Here is a 15,410-nt window from a genome sequence, read left to right on the forward strand (position 1 = left end):
ACATAACTGATATAAATAATTATGATTAACTTTATCAAAAGCTTTATACACATCTAATTTTAAGATTCCCAATTTCCTTTTAGTGGCGGTAGCATGATGTAACACATTAACAACATTCCTTATTGGTTCATATATTTTCCTTCCTTTTACAAATCCATATTGATCTTCTCCAATTATCTTTGGTAAGATATTCTCAATCCTATTAGCTAATACCTTCATAAATACTGTACCTTTCCAGCTGTTTTCGATCTGGTGATAGTTCCCTCTTTGTCGTTATTATCCTGGGCTCCCTTTTTTTCTGTGTCCAGCAAGCTTTCTTGTGAGCTTATCTCGTCCTTTGTCTCCCTGTCAACCTGCGCTTGCTGCTGCTGCATTCTTTGCTTGGTTGTCATAGAGACGGGGAGGGGTAGATATCAAGGGGGGGTGCAGGAGGAGAAAAGTTTCAGTTAGAATAAATTTCGATTTCCCAGATGGCAGTGAAGACCGTTAGACGGGCAAATTCCTGAGAAGCCCGGGAGGAGCATCTTGGGCCACCTGATGCATCTGGACAAAGGAGATTGGGCGAATGCCCAACAGCGGGGGAGAAAAGGGGGTTTTAGTATGTGTGGTACGCACCATTTTTCCTCAGACTTTGCTTTGCTTTCGATGCTTCAAGTTGTTATTTTGATAAATTCACTTTGAAGCTTAATCTAAAGGACTCCGAGTTTTATTTGTCTGAATTCTGACTGGCAGCCTTGACATTAAGCAAAGTCAGCGTAAACAGTCACACCTGGAGAGCAATCTACCAGGGACTGGCGAAAATGTCTCGAAATGAAAGTGAGAGGGTAACTTCCGAAGAAGAAGTTGCTCTTAAAAGCCCTGACCCCCTTATCCTGGAGAAAGAGGAAACATCAGACCTCAGCGGAGACGAACCTGCCAGACGGGCAAATGTGACCCATCAGAAAAAAAAAAAGTAAGGAGAAGTGGGAGGTTAACCAGGAAGAAAATCTATTGGCAAAATTGATGTCAGGAATTAGGGAGGCCCTGTCAGCGATGGAAAAGAAAAGTCAGGCTTCCCTAAAAGCCGTTCCGAGTGAGGAAGAGGGGGAGGAGGATGAGGATCAGATGCTGGGACCCTTGGGCCAGGGAGAACAGCGTCAAAAGGCAGCTGCCCAAAGTCCTCCCCCCCACAGAGGCCTGAGCCCCGTGAGCCCAAGACGCCCTGCACAGAGGGGGGGAGCCCGCAGAAGCAAGGACCCAACCACCTCCCCTTCACCCAGCGTTACGATGGAGCGCCGGCGGGGCTGAGGTATTTCCTGGCCCATGTAAACCAATACATGGAAGATTATGAGAATGAATTTCCCATGGCCCGAGTGGTGACCCGGGCGTTGGATGCGGAAGCCACAAATTGCATGGTGTCACTGCATGAGAGGAGAGACCCCATCCTCAGGAATTTTGATCAGTTTATGATGGCACTCAGAGCGCGTTTTCAGGATCTCCAGGCAGAGAGGAAAGCTAGATTAAAGCTGAAAACCCTGAAGCAGGGAGGGAGATCAGTTACTGAATACACACAGGAGTTCAGGGAACTGATGGCTTACGTGAGCTCGTACCCAATGAATATTCTAATGGAATAGTACATGGATGGGTTGGATGATGAAGTTTACCGGCATTGCAGAGGCAGAGCAACCCCTGGAAACCTTAGCAGATGCTTCGAGCTGGTGGCAGTGGTGGAGATAGATCTCCAGAGAAGCCAACGGGAGAAAAGCCCCCCCCCAGGGGAGAGAGGGTCCTGAGGAAAACACCCTGGAGCTTCCCAGACAAGCCCAAATCTACATCGTGTTTCCGCTGTGGAAAAGAAAGTCACTGGGCGGCGGAATGCTTTGCCAAACCTGTGCCAACGGTGACACCTAGTGGCGGAAAAAATCGGAGCAACGGATCAAGAAATCCCCAGAGGCTGGCAAAAGTGGAAAGGAAACCGTAGAGGTCGCCCCCCCCCCCCGAAAGGGAGGAGTTGGGATCTCCGGATCATCCTAACATCCTGGAAAGCGAGCTGGAAGAAGCTTTGTCGGTAAGGCCTCTCCCTGGCTGTGTATATATTTCCCTAACTATAAGGGACCCAAACGGGGGGACAAGGGGAAGCATGGTAGCCCTGCTGGATTCGGGCTGCACCAGAAATTTAATGTCCCCTGAGGTAGCGGAGAGTTTGGGCCTCAAACTCAAGAAATTAAGGGACCCCATTTCTTTTACCCAGTTGGATGGTTCAATAGCAGGGGAGAAGGCCTTCACTCAGGAGACAGGAACTTTAATTATGACAATGGTCTCCCACCAAGAGACTATACAATTCATTGTGGGACCTGTGCTTGATAGCGCAGTCATTTTGGGTCTACCCTGGTTACAGAAATGGAATCCAGAAGTTAACTGGTGTACTGGGGCGGTCACTATCTCCTACAAGGGGAAAGAGGAACTGGGATTTGTACTGGCAGAATTGGGAAGGAAAGTTCCCCCTCTGGTGGAAAAAATTGCAGGCGAGGAAAAAATCCCCAGGGAATATTGGGGTCTTAAAGCAGTCTTCAGCTAAAGGGAAGCTGACAAACTGCCCCCACATAGGACCACGGACTATAACATTGATATAGCGCCTGGGGCGAAATTGCCCAAGCCCAGGATGTACTCTTTGACTCCTGGGGAACTGGGTGAGTTACGGCGATTCATTGACAAAAATTTGGAAAGGGGATTTATACAACCGTCCAGACTTCAAATGGCAGCCCCCATCATGTTCAGAGAGAAGAAAAATAGCTCGCTCCGCCTAGTGGTGGACTATAGAAATTTTAATGCCATTTGCATGCATAATGTATACCCCCTGCCCCTTATGAAGGACATGTTAACTTACCTGGCAAAAGGGAAGTTCTTCACAAAATTGGACTTACGCAAAGCATTCTATCAGGTGTGCATAAAAGAGGGAGATGAGTGGGAAACCGCTTTCAACACTCCATTAGGATGTTTTCAATTCAGGGTACTCCCTTTTGGCCTACAGGGGGTGCCAGGAGTCTTCATGCAACTAATCAATGAGGTACTGCATGAACATTTATTTAAGGGATGCTTGATCTACCTAGATGATATTTTAATATATTCAGAGTCCCTAGAGGAACATGTAACTCTGGTCAGAGAAGTCTTAAAGAAACTTAAGGCAGCGGAACTGTATGCTAATTTGAAAAAGTGAATTTCACCAGAGCAAAATTGACTATTTAGGTTATCGCATCTCACATGATAGGGTGGAAATGGATCCGGAGAAGGTAAAGACAGTCTTGGAGTGGAAGGCCCCACAAACTAGGAAGCAATTGCAAAGCTTTCTGGGTTTCGCTAATTTTTATCGGCAATTTATCCCAGCGTTTTCTCAGATAGCACTGCCGATTACCAGCCTCCTGAAAACAAAAGGAGAAGGTAAACCCAAACCCAATGGGCCTCTGTCGTGGTCCATGTAGTGCCAGGCAGCTTTTGAAAAGCTGAAAAAACTGTTAGCAAGTGAACCAATCCTTAAACATCCTGATTTAGAAGAGCCATTTGTGGTACAAGTGGATGCCAGTGATATGGCCTTGGAAGCGGTATTACTACAACGAGATGAGGGACAGGTGTTACGTCCCTGTGCGTATACATCGAGAAAGCTAAGCGACACCGAGCGGAGATGGGCAGTGTGGGAAAAAGAAGTGTTTGCAGTACGCTGGGCACTATTCACCTGGAGGCATTTCCTAGAAGGAGCAAAGCAACCTTTTGAGGTGTGGACAGATCACAAAAACCTGGAAGCTTTGAAACCCCCCCAGAAATTATCCCCTAAACAAGCCAGATGGGCGCAGCATTTCAGTCGATTCAATTTCTCACTACGCTATTTACCGGGGGGAGCAATTTTATGGCAGATGCTTTGTCGGGAATGCCGCAGTAAAACAGCGGAAGGCTAGAACTAATTCAGTCAGTAATACAACCCTCACAAACTGCTTGCTCAGCGATGACTCGACACCAGAGCACAAAGAAGACGGAACTTCCTGATGGTTTGATGGCAGACCTGCAAAAGGCGTTGGAAACCAATGATTGGTTTTGGACTCATGAGAGGGACTGCACCAAGAGGAACAGCCTAGCTTGGCTGGGATCTCGTTTGTATACCCCACTAGCGTTGAGGCCTTTAATATTGGAAAGAGGACATGATTCCAAGGTGGCAGGACATTTCGCTTTCTTGAAAATCCTGCATTTATTAAGAAGGCAGTTCTGGTGGCCCTCCATGAAAAAGGACATTGAGGCTTATGTAGCACGTTGCCCAGTATGTGCAGCTGCTAAACGACCGCATAGTAACAGCCGGCTGTCAGAATCTAGCTCGCGTATCCCTCTCCAGGGTGCTGATTGGGCGCGTAAGCTCAGTTACTCGTAAGCGGGAACTTTCCTCTGTATTCATTGGTAGCTGCCTCAGAAGGCGTGCTGTATATAAGCCTGTGTATTCATGTTTCTGTTCTTAAGCCTGTACCTGCCCTGTTGGCACGACTTGTCATTAAACTGTCATGTTTGATTAAAGGCCTCAGTTATTATACTGGCGACGAGAATTCAACCCTGCCTTTTCCATCTCGCATCTATATCTGCAGTAAGTGAAAATGTCTGTGCAGCTTACTTTTCCCCCTTTCAACCCACAAGGGGAGACCTGGGACTCTTATGTCGCCCGGTTCGACTGTTTCCTAATCTCGAATGGGTATACCGAGATTTCTGGGGACCGCAAAAGATCTTATTTTCTCGGTTTCTGTGGCCCCGAGATGTTTGAGACGGCCAGGGCTTTATTTGCTCCAGTCTCCATACACGATGTGCCTTGGCAGACGTTCCTGTCAACGCTTCAAGATCATTATGCCCCAGACCCATCCCGCTGTGCCCGGAGATACGTCTTTTATCAGAGGAACCAGGCGGAGGGGGAATCGATTAATGAGTTTGTGGCCGCTCTCCGCCGGGCAGCCTTATATTGCGAGTTTTCAGACTTGAATGATTATTTGCTGGACAGGCTAATGTTCGGAGTCCGGGATGGCCGCCTTAAACGCCGCTTGTTAGCCACCCGGGAATTAACTTTTCAAACAGCATTAGCTGAGGCTCGTGCTTTTGAACTTTCCACACAATCTCTGGCAGCCATGGACAGTTCCGTGAACGCTACGGCCAAAGGGCCAACTGTGCCGGAAAAACCTAAAACCGCTGCGGAAAAGGAGGACAGCAGCAAGGCTGAGGAGGAGGAAGTCTGCCGGCTGGGGGCTTCTCGGGGTCGTGAGCCTCCTGCTAGCCGCCCCCGTCCCCCTCTATCCCCTTGCAGAGGATGTGGGGGAAACCATTATCGGTCCAATTGCCCATTCAAGGAAGCGGCTTGTCGGCGTTGTGGGGCCAGAGGCCACATTGCGAGAGTCTGCCGTTCCCGTAGGTCCCCTCCAGCCGCCCCCAGAGAGCAGAAAGAGTTCCAAAGATTCAATCCCGCTGGCAGAGGAGATTTTCTTCCACTAAGAGGGATGACTGCAATGCCATTTATAGCTGCCCGCGCCCAGCAACCACTTATGTGAGGAAAACATCGGTTTCAACGGAAAAGATCTCCGTGATGGTTCGCCTGGGAGGCGTGACTTGCTCTATGCAAGTGGACACGGGCTCCGCTCATTCCTTGGTTTCCTGGGCCACGATAAAGAGATGCATGCCCTGCTTGAGCAAGAATCGCTTACAGCCATGTACTGTGACTTTACGGGACTACCAAGGGGCACCCATTCCGGTTTTGGGGGAAGGGAGATTCCCTGTCAGATTCAAATCGTTCACGGGCAAGTTGCCTCTTATGGTGGTGGACGGGCCATTTTCCAGCCTCCTGGGTTTAGACTGGTTCAAGTCTTCGGGGCTCTCTGTTTCGGGGGTGAACGCCGTTAGGGGGGGTCTGTATTTAATGAGCTTACTAAGGAATTTCCCTCAGTCTTCGATGATAAGCTGGGTTGTTACACTGGGACCCCGATTTCTTTCAGCCTTGACCCCAAAGTGCCAGCGGTGCGGCTGAAACCCCGCAGGGTGCCCATTCCCCTCAGGCCAAAGGTTGATGCTGAATTAGACCGTCTGATTGCCCAAGGGGTGTTAGAGCCAGTTGACCAGGCTGTTTGGGAGACCCCACTGGTCATCGCTTTTAAGGGGGATGGGGGGTTGAGATTATGCAGGGACTATAAATGCACTGTCAATAAGGCTCTGGCTCACCACTCGTACCCGCTCCCAGTGGTGCAGCAGTTACTCCACACTCTGGGTAATGGTAAGCTCTTTGCCAAGCTCGACCTCTCCCAGGCTTACCAGCAGCTCCCCGTTGACCCCATGACTGCTGAGACTCAGGCGATTATCATACATCGGGGGGGTTTTCAAGTGCCACAGGCTACAATTTGGGGTCTCTATTGCACCGGGAATGTTTCAAGGATTAATGGAGCGTTTGTTGTATGGGCTGGACGGCACGGTGCCCTACTTTGACGATGTCCTGGTCTCGGGCAGTTCCGAAGACGAACTACTTCGCAGGGTAAAGAAGGTACTGGTCAAGTTTCAGGAGGCGGGACTAAAACTCAAATCAAAGAAGTGTGTTTTTGGTATTTCCAGAGGTTGATTTCCTGGGATTCAGGGTGGATGGGAAGGGAATCCATCCCACCCCGGAAAAGACTAGGGCCATATGGGATGCCCCCAGACCCCAGTCGAGGGAGGAGCTGCAGGCTTTCCTGGGGCTTTTGAATTTCTATGTGGTCTTTATCCCGCATAAGGCTTCGGTGGCAGAACCGTTGCATAGGCTGCTGGACAAGCGGTCTGCCTGGCACTGGGAGGAGCGGGAAGAAGCTTCTTTTAGAGGGGTAAAAGGAATACTCACCTCAAATAGCGTCCTGGCACAATATTCCCCAAGTCTGCCATTAGTTCTTACCTGCGACGCCTCCCGGTACGGAGTGGGGGCAGTCCTCAGCCATAGATTGCCAAACGGCTCGGAGGCCCCTTTGGCGTTTTTTTCTCGGACCCTGGCCGTGGCGGAAAGAAACTATGGGCAAATAGATAAGGAGGCATTAGCCCTTGTGGCGGGAGTCCGCCATTTCCACGAATACTTGTAAGGTAGAAGGTTCGAGTTAGTAACAGACCACCAGCCATTGTTGGGGTTACTAGCAGGCAACCGCCAGAGCCCAGCTGTGTTGTCTCTGCGCATGACGCGCTGGATTGTTTTTCTGGCCAATTACACCTATACCCTAATATATAAACCGGGTCGCCACATTGCACACGCCGACACACTCAGCAGATGCCCTGTAACCGAGGAATTAGCAGACCCCGCACCGGCCAGCTCCGTCTTGGCGCTTTCAGAAGGGCCTTTAGTACTAGCTGCTCCAGAGGTGTCAAGGGAGACAGGAAAAGATCGAATTTTGGCCCAGGTAAGACAATGGGTCTTGAGGGGATGGCCACTCGCTGCCCCAGATGACCTATTCATACCTTTTTTTCGTTGCCGCACTGAGTTCTCAGTGGAGAAGGGAGTTCTTTTCAGGGGAGGCAGAGTGGTCATTCCAGGTAAACTGCGGAACCAGGTTTTGTCTCTGCTGCACAAGGGTCACCCTGGCATTGTGAGAATGAAGGGATTGGCCAGGGATTACGTATGGTGGCCAAGCTTAGATAAGGAAGTGGAGCAGCGTGTGGCTGACTGTGCTGTGTGTCAGGAGAGCAGGTCTATTCCCCCCGTGCTGAACCTTTGACTTGGGAGCCGCCCTCTGGCCCCTGGACGCGCTTACATATAGATTTGGCCGGTCCCTTCATGGGGCAAACGTTCTTAATTACTGTAGATGCATATTCCAAATGGGTGGAGGTGGCCCAGTTACAGTCCACTCAGTCGCAGGCCATCATTGATTCTCTGATGGCCCTTTTTGCCACACATGGCTTTCCGGACCTATTGGTCTCGGACAATGGGCCGCAGTTTACATCTGTCCTTTTTGAGTCATTTTTAGCAACTGCAGGTGTTAGACATGCCTTAACCTCGCCTTGACATCCGGCCAGCAATGGTCAGGCGGAACGGGCAGTTCGGTCAGTTAAAGAGTCCCTCAAAAGGTTGCCTCCAACGTCTTGGAAAGCTAGATTGGCTGATGTGCTTCTGGCCCAACACACCACCCCATGTGTAACTACGGGAAGGACACCAGCGGAGCTTTTAATGGGTCGCAAGTTGAGGATTATACTTGACAGGCTCCACCCAGGGTACACGGCAGCAGTGCAATGGCCTGAAGCAGCCGGACGAGAGGTGTCAGTAGGAGATGCGGTATTTGCCCGCGCCTATTCGGGTCAAAAGAATTGGGAGAAAGGCACGGTGTGCAGGGAACTGGGGCCTCGCTCGTTCGAGGTAGAGTTGAGGGACGGGCGAATATGGAGAAGACACCTGGATCAGGTCAGACTTAATAGAGAGGGAATGCGTGGAGACCGGGGAACCAATGAGTTTCAGGGGGAGTGTTTTCAGGAACCGCCCACAGCAGAAGAGAGTTCAGGAAATTCATCCTCGGCAAATAGCAGGGAGGCGGAGGTGGTTCAGGCTCCCCAAACTATCCACCCGGCTGAGATCACCGGTTCTGGACATTCCGCAGAGCCCCAGCGCTCCGAGAGAATCTGTCGCAGACCGTCATATTTGAAAGATTATGTTTGTGTCAGCCGAAGGGGCAGGAGTGCTGTGTCCGCATAGTAACAGCCAGCTGTCAGAATCTAGCTCGCGTATCCCTCTCCAGGGTGCTGATTGGGCGCGTAAGCTCAGTTACTCGTAAGCGGGAACTTTCCTCTGTATTCATTGGTAGCTGCCTCAGAAGGCGTGCTGTATATAAGCCTGTGTATTCATGTTTCTGTTCTTAAGCCTGTACCTGCCCTGTTGGCACGACTTGTCATTAAACTGTCATGTTTGATTAAAGGCCTCAGTTATTATAGCTTATGTAGCACGTTGCCCAGTATGTGCAGCTGCTAAACGACCCCCAGGTCTCCCCCAAGGACTTTTGCAGACAGTGGCGAGACCGGGGGCACCCTGAAGGAAATATCAATGGATTTTATTGTGGACCTACCTGAGAGTGGGGGAATACAGTGATTTGGGTTGTTACTGACCTTTTTTCCAAACAGGTGCACTTTGTGGCGTGTTCAAAAATCCTCACTGCCAAAACACTGGCCAGATTGTTCATACAACATGTGTATCGGTTACACGGAGTTCCTGAATGAATCATATCGGATCGTGGGGTGCAATTTACCTCTAATTTTTGGAAAGAGTTTATGGGGTTATTGGGCACTAAACAGCTCGAGCCATCACCCTCAAACCAATGGGAGGTGCGAGAGGACAAACTCCATCCTAGAACAATACCTGAGGTGTTATTTGAACTACCAACAAGATAATTGGAGTGAGCTCTTGCCCTTCGCAGAAATGGCCTATAATAACTCATTACACAGTAATACGGGGTTCACTCCTTTTAAGTTAGTAAGTGGACAAGACTTTGTGCCAATTCCGGAACTACCCCAGGATAAGCCCCAACAACCATCCTTAAAAGATTGGATGTCGCAACTCAAGGTGACTTGGCCCATAGCGCGGAAAGTGCTTCATGAGGCTCAAATAGCTCATAAGGCCCAAGCGGATAAGAAAAGGATAGCTGCAGTGTACAAGGTGGGAGATAGGGTCTACCTTTCAAAAAAATTCTTGAGGACAACGCAGAAATCCAAAAAATTAGGAGCTAAGTACGTAGGTCCTTTCCCTATTATACAAGTGGTAAATTTGGTGGCATTGAAGTTAGAATTGCCAAAAGAACTTAGGAAAGTCCACCCAGTATTCCATATCAGTTTACTGAAACTGGAATGGATAAGTGAATTGCGGCCACCGCACCCAGATCCCCCTGCCCCACTGCTCATTGAGGGTGAGCAACATTTTGAAGTAAAAGAGGTGTTGGACTCCTGGAAAACCAGGGGGGAAATTCAGTATCTAGTAGCTTGGAAACATTTCCCTGTATCACATGCAGAATGGGTGGACGAAAAACATATGAATTCCCTGAGGGAAATTGACCGTTTTCGATTGAAATATCCTGATAAGCCATAATGTGGTATTGTATATATTTGTGTTGTTTTGTTTTTGTCTTTTAGGACTAAAGTCCCACTTCCAGGGGGGGGGCAAATGTCAACCTGCGCTTGCTGCTGCTGCATTCTTTGCTTGGTTGTCATAGAGATGGGGAGGGGTAGATATCAAGGGGGGTTGGGAAGTGTGCAGGAGGAGAAAAGTTTCAGTTAGAATAAGTTTCGATTTCCCAGGTGGCAGTAAAGACCGTTAGACAGGCAAATTCCTGAGAAGCCTGGGAGGAGCATCTTGGACCACCTGATGCATCTGGACAAAGGAGATTGGGCGGATGTCCAATGGGGGGGGGAGAAAAGGTTTTTTTAGTATGTGGTGTACGCAACATTTTTCCTCAGATTTTGCTTTGCCTTCGATGCTTCAAGTTCTGATTTTGATAAATTCACTTTGAACCTTAATCTAAAGGACTCCGAGTTTTATTTGTCTGAATTCTGACTGGCAGCCTTGACACTCCCCTTCTCTTCTTGTTTCCTCTCTGATCTTATGTTTCTCTATTTCTTTAATGTGTTGTTCATAAAACTCCCTTGCTTCTTCTGGGGAATTTATTCTATGTTTTTTATCAAGTAATGTAATTAGCATTCCCTCCGGGATCAGCCATCTAAAGGGAACCCTATGACGGTTTAGTTTAGAAGAGAGAAATTGGTATGATCTTTTTTCGCGGACTCGCTTCGGAATTTGTTTTAATACAATCACTTCTTTCCTCTTGTAGGTAAGTGTATTACCTCTGACTGCATTATAGACCTCGTCTCTGGCTGCCTTCTTGGCAAATCGCACATGAATTTCTCTTGGCAATTTGTTCCGTTGGGCGTAGCTAGTATAGACTCTATATATTTCATCAATTTCTTTTAGAGCCTTTTGCGGTGTTGTTTCCATAATGTCCGCCACGATTTCCACCATTATTCTGGGGAGATGTTTGTCTCTGCTTTCTTGAATATTTTGAAAGTGGAGGTAGAAAGACGATTTTTCTAGTTCGAGGGTCAATATCGCTTCTTCCAGGACTTTGGTGGCCGATATTGCTTGCTTCTCTGTCTCATGCAGTTTTGCTTCAATCCTCTCATTTTGCTCTTCTAAAACTTGCATTCGTTCGTTATTTTTTATTAGAGCTTCTTTGAAGAGTTCCTTCCATCCTTTCATCTAATTTACCTACCCTATCTTCAACTCTTTTGATATCGTCTCTCATCACCTCCATGTTCCCGGACAGTTTTTCATAATTCCGATCCATTGATTGGTCTATAGACTGTTGCATCTTTGACATCATTTCTTGCATTGATGTAATGATTGCATCTGATGTCTGAGGAGTAGTTGCTTTATCAGTCATTGCTGCTTCCATACGTTGGTTCTGTGGTGTTTGCGGTTGTGGTGCCGATAGTTTTCCCCCCGGTTTAAATTGGGACATTTTAAGTGCCTTCAAAATACAATAGAACGTTTCCATCTTTTGTTGTAAAAGACTTACCTAAGATATTGTTTATATTACAATTGTTACAGTTACAGTTTTAATCACAGTAATAGTATGTTTTAATTTTATCACTAAAATCAATGCATTCAAATCAGTTCAATCAAGGTAAATCAATAGGTCAGTACTTTAAATTACTCAGGTTAATCAAAACAATTTAATTAGTTAAGGAAATTTAAAGTAATATGGAGTCAGAATAATTAGTTTTAAAAATCTATTGGTAAGCCTATATATTTATAAATATTATCATAGGTTTTATAAATACAACCTGAAGTAATCTATGAAAAAAGTCTATCAAAGCACTCAAATAATATCAATAGTTAATATCAAAATTAGTCAAAATATAGGTATAGGTATGTTGATTTCAAAGGTATTAACTTCAGTTACAATGAACAATATTAATCAAATTGTAATTTAAAAAAATTCAACACCACCAAATATAATTCATAAAGCGTATTAATATAAATTCATAAGTTCAATGTTATATCAAATTCAAGATCTATAATAATAATGTCATAATCTATTTAATGGGAAGGATGGGGAGGGAAACAGGAGAGGAAAGGAAAAAAAGGAGAGTAAAAATAATAATAAAAAATAAGATAATAATATTAATATCAATAATAATAAAAAGTAGGAAAAAATGGCAAAAGTAGAGGCAAAAAGAAAAAAAGGAATCAAAAAGAAAAAAGGAATAATTAAATACTTCTGAGTCATAATAATAATAATGAAAAAAACTAATGCGCAGGGCCGCCGGTTTCCCTTATATATATATATATTCTATACACGTAATCTTTTCAATGAATGCCTGTCTGCTTTAGAAATAAGGTTTTCTTTTCTAATTCTGTCAGTCTGTCACTTTTACTTTCTCCACTTCCGTCTTGTTCTGTAACAAAAAGAATTCTAATGGCCGCTTTGACAATCTCTGAAACACCCACACAACAGGCAGCAGAAGTAAATTCTTACCAAATCCCTCTCTCTTTCGTTGCAACAACGACTTTCAATATTTGAGGGGCTGCCACAGAGAGGATGGAGTCAGCACTAGAAGGCGAGACAAGAAACAATGGATGGAAGCTGACCAAGGAGAGATTCAGCTTGGAAATAAGGAGGAATTTTCTGACAGTGAGAGCGATCAACCAGTGGAACAGCTTTCCTGCGGAGGTTGTGAATGCTCCAATATTTGAGACTTTTAAGGGGAGATTGGACTGCGAGTTGTCAAAGAAATGGCAGCCCAGTCTTTTGTTAAAAACCTCCAGTGATTGAGCATCCAGAACCTCTGAATACAAGCAGTTCCACTGGTTAATTGTTCTCACTGTGAGGAAGTTTCTCCTTATTTTAGGTTGCTTCTCTTTTGGTTCAGTTTCCATCCATTGCTTCTTGTTTTGCCTTCTGCTGCTTTGGAAAATATATTGCCCCCCTCTTCTTTGTGGCAGCACCTCAAAACCCTGTTTTGCGAAGCATGCATGCCATTTCCTCCTTTAGGTGCTCTATGAAAGTACATCTATAGTATGTAGATGCAGATAATAAAGGGGGGAAAAGTTGAACAACATTTTTATAGAAATATAGATACATTGAGGCCTTTGAGGTGAGCAGCCAGGAGGTAAGGCAAGTCTGGGTGTGACAAGGAATGGCTGGGAGGAGAGGGGTGAGACAGAGCCAGGTAAGGCACCCCTCAATATGAGTGACATTGAGTTGGCCATGCCCATCCAGTCATATGACCACTCGGTCATACCCACCCAGCCGATCATTAGGGCAGTTTTAATGTTTCATATCTGAATCTACTGCAGAGAATGATAATGTAATAAAGAATAATCCCACACAAAAGAAATCCCTTATAAATGTTATGAAAATCAAATGATATATTTAAATGGTCTCCTTTGTTTTATTTGTTTGTTTGTTTGATGTACAAGATACTCAGGACTTTTAAAAAAAATTTCCCATACAATAACTTAAGTTTTGAATTTCCTCTTCTTAATAGGAAATAAAGGAAAATAAATTCTGTTACTCTTAATAGATGCCATTTTTCATTTTAACCTAGGGAGATTTCACTTAATATAATTACATAGCAGTTTAACCTGGTCTCGAGATCAGAACTTTAGAAGTAATATCATTGTTTACTGTATTAATATAAAAACAAATTATAATGAGCAATTTATGGGTTGACTATAACATCTTTTTCTTTCAACAGTCAGATACACAGCTCATTATTTCCTTGAAGATGTTTTATTTGTAGATATAATTGGTTTAAAATTATATAAACATGTATAGTAATTGTTGGTAGATAAAATAATTCAAATGGAAATTACCTATGTGGTTGAAACTGATGTTTCTCTCCAGAATTGAATAATTTCAATAATATCTGGCAAAAAGGTCAAATAAAATATAACTTGTAGTGACTGGCTGTGTTAATTAGTTTTCAGAATCATCAGAAGTTTAAAAAAGTTTTTCTAGTATTTTTTGTTAAGTGTAACCTATTATATAACTGTGCTAAAACTCTCTTTTAACAGATCACAAGAAAAAAGAATTAAATTGTTTTTAGATTACGTTTACTTTATTGTCTTCCTGGTTTTATATTGAGAGATAGGATAATCGAAAAACTAATGCAGTCATATATCCTAATTAAAGCCAAATGTGCACTTGTTGCTTCACTGCTGCAAGTGATTTATTATTACCTTCATTTTTTATATAATATACAATACTTCAGTGTTTTAAACTTTCATAGAAAAATATTAACATATTACTTTCTTGATGTTTTGTTATAGTATTATATACTAACGGAACTGAGACCACCACAAACTGTTAGACAGTATGTGCATTGTATCTACAGATCTTAGAAGGATGGTCAAGGGAAAAATGTTATTTATTTAGCATTTATTGCATATTCATAATCCGCTACATAAATTTTGCACCAAGCTTTCATTTGGACTGTAGACATAAAACTAGATGGAAAAGAGTATGAAAATAAGTGCTTTCAGTAGATGCATGTTCAATATAGAATAGCTATTAATGAATTGTCTGGGACTACTGAAAATATCCTTTGGGGCTTGTTCTGAAAGCATTAAGGACTTAGGGAAGATACTCATTCAAAGTAAGTATACTGTATACTGTAGTATAGTAGTATATTGACAAGATAAAATAATTAATTGGAAATTATAGCTTGTGGCTGTTCTTGTGTTGCATCTTTAAAAGAATTTTAAAATGTTTAAACTAACTAATTGTGTGACATTATTCAATTGCCTTGCCATCTATTTGCAGATGAATTAAAAGGTTATGGACCAATTTTTGAAGAGCAGCCCATTGATACAATATACCCAGAAGAGTCTCCAGATGCAAAAGTGTCAATGAACTGCAGAGCTAGAGGAATCCCTACACCTACCTACAAGTAACTAGGGTTGCTTTCCTAATGTTATAGTAATAATAATAATTGTACTAATTCAGTTTAGATCTGAGATTTGGTCCAAAAATGCAACGGTGGTGGATAATCCTAGAAAGTTTGGAAAAGAAAGGTTAATGATTTAGTTCCAAGGTTTTATTTTTTCAGAAAGGACATTTTAATTTACAGCCACCTACAGTATATTGTTGCTATGTGAGTAGCAATGCAAAGTAGCACACAAAGTCAGTTGGGAAGTTTTCAGGAAGTCAGAAGTCATGATGATAATCATGTGAGATCCACACTTAACACACAGAATCTTCACTTAACTAAAAGTAACTGGGGGCTGCAATAACTACTATTGCTAACTCGTAAGGTCAAATATCACTGTTTATCAGTGTTTCATTTAGCAATGGAAAGTGCCAATTGTTTTTACTAAATGAGTCCTACCGGTATATAATTTTTAGCAAATAAAAGTGTACTGTCACAATGAATAG

General features: G+C 44.3%; 1 protein-coding gene across 4 annotated transcripts in view; it reads left to right on the forward strand.

The window, feature by feature from the left end:
• The window catches only part of CNTN1 (contactin 1), a 760,044-nt gene that overhangs the window by 304,710 nt on the left and 439,924 nt on the right, over positions 1 to 15,410 (forward strand). For all 4 annotated transcript variants that reach the window (XM_070755541.1, XM_070755544.1, XM_070755542.1 and 1 more), the window contains one exon: positions 14,799 to 14,925. In XM_070755541.1, coding sequence (XP_070611642.1) covers positions 14,799 to 14,925 — 127 coding nt within the window. The remainder of the gene's footprint in view (positions 1 to 14,798; positions 14,926 to 15,410) is intronic.

This window comes from Erythrolamprus reginae, chromosome 6, assembly GCF_031021105.1.
Source record: "Erythrolamprus reginae isolate rEryReg1 chromosome 6, rEryReg1.hap1, whole genome shotgun sequence".
In the NCBI taxonomy this organism is placed as follows: domain Eukaryota; kingdom Metazoa; phylum Chordata; class Lepidosauria; order Squamata; family Dipsadidae; genus Erythrolamprus; species Erythrolamprus reginae.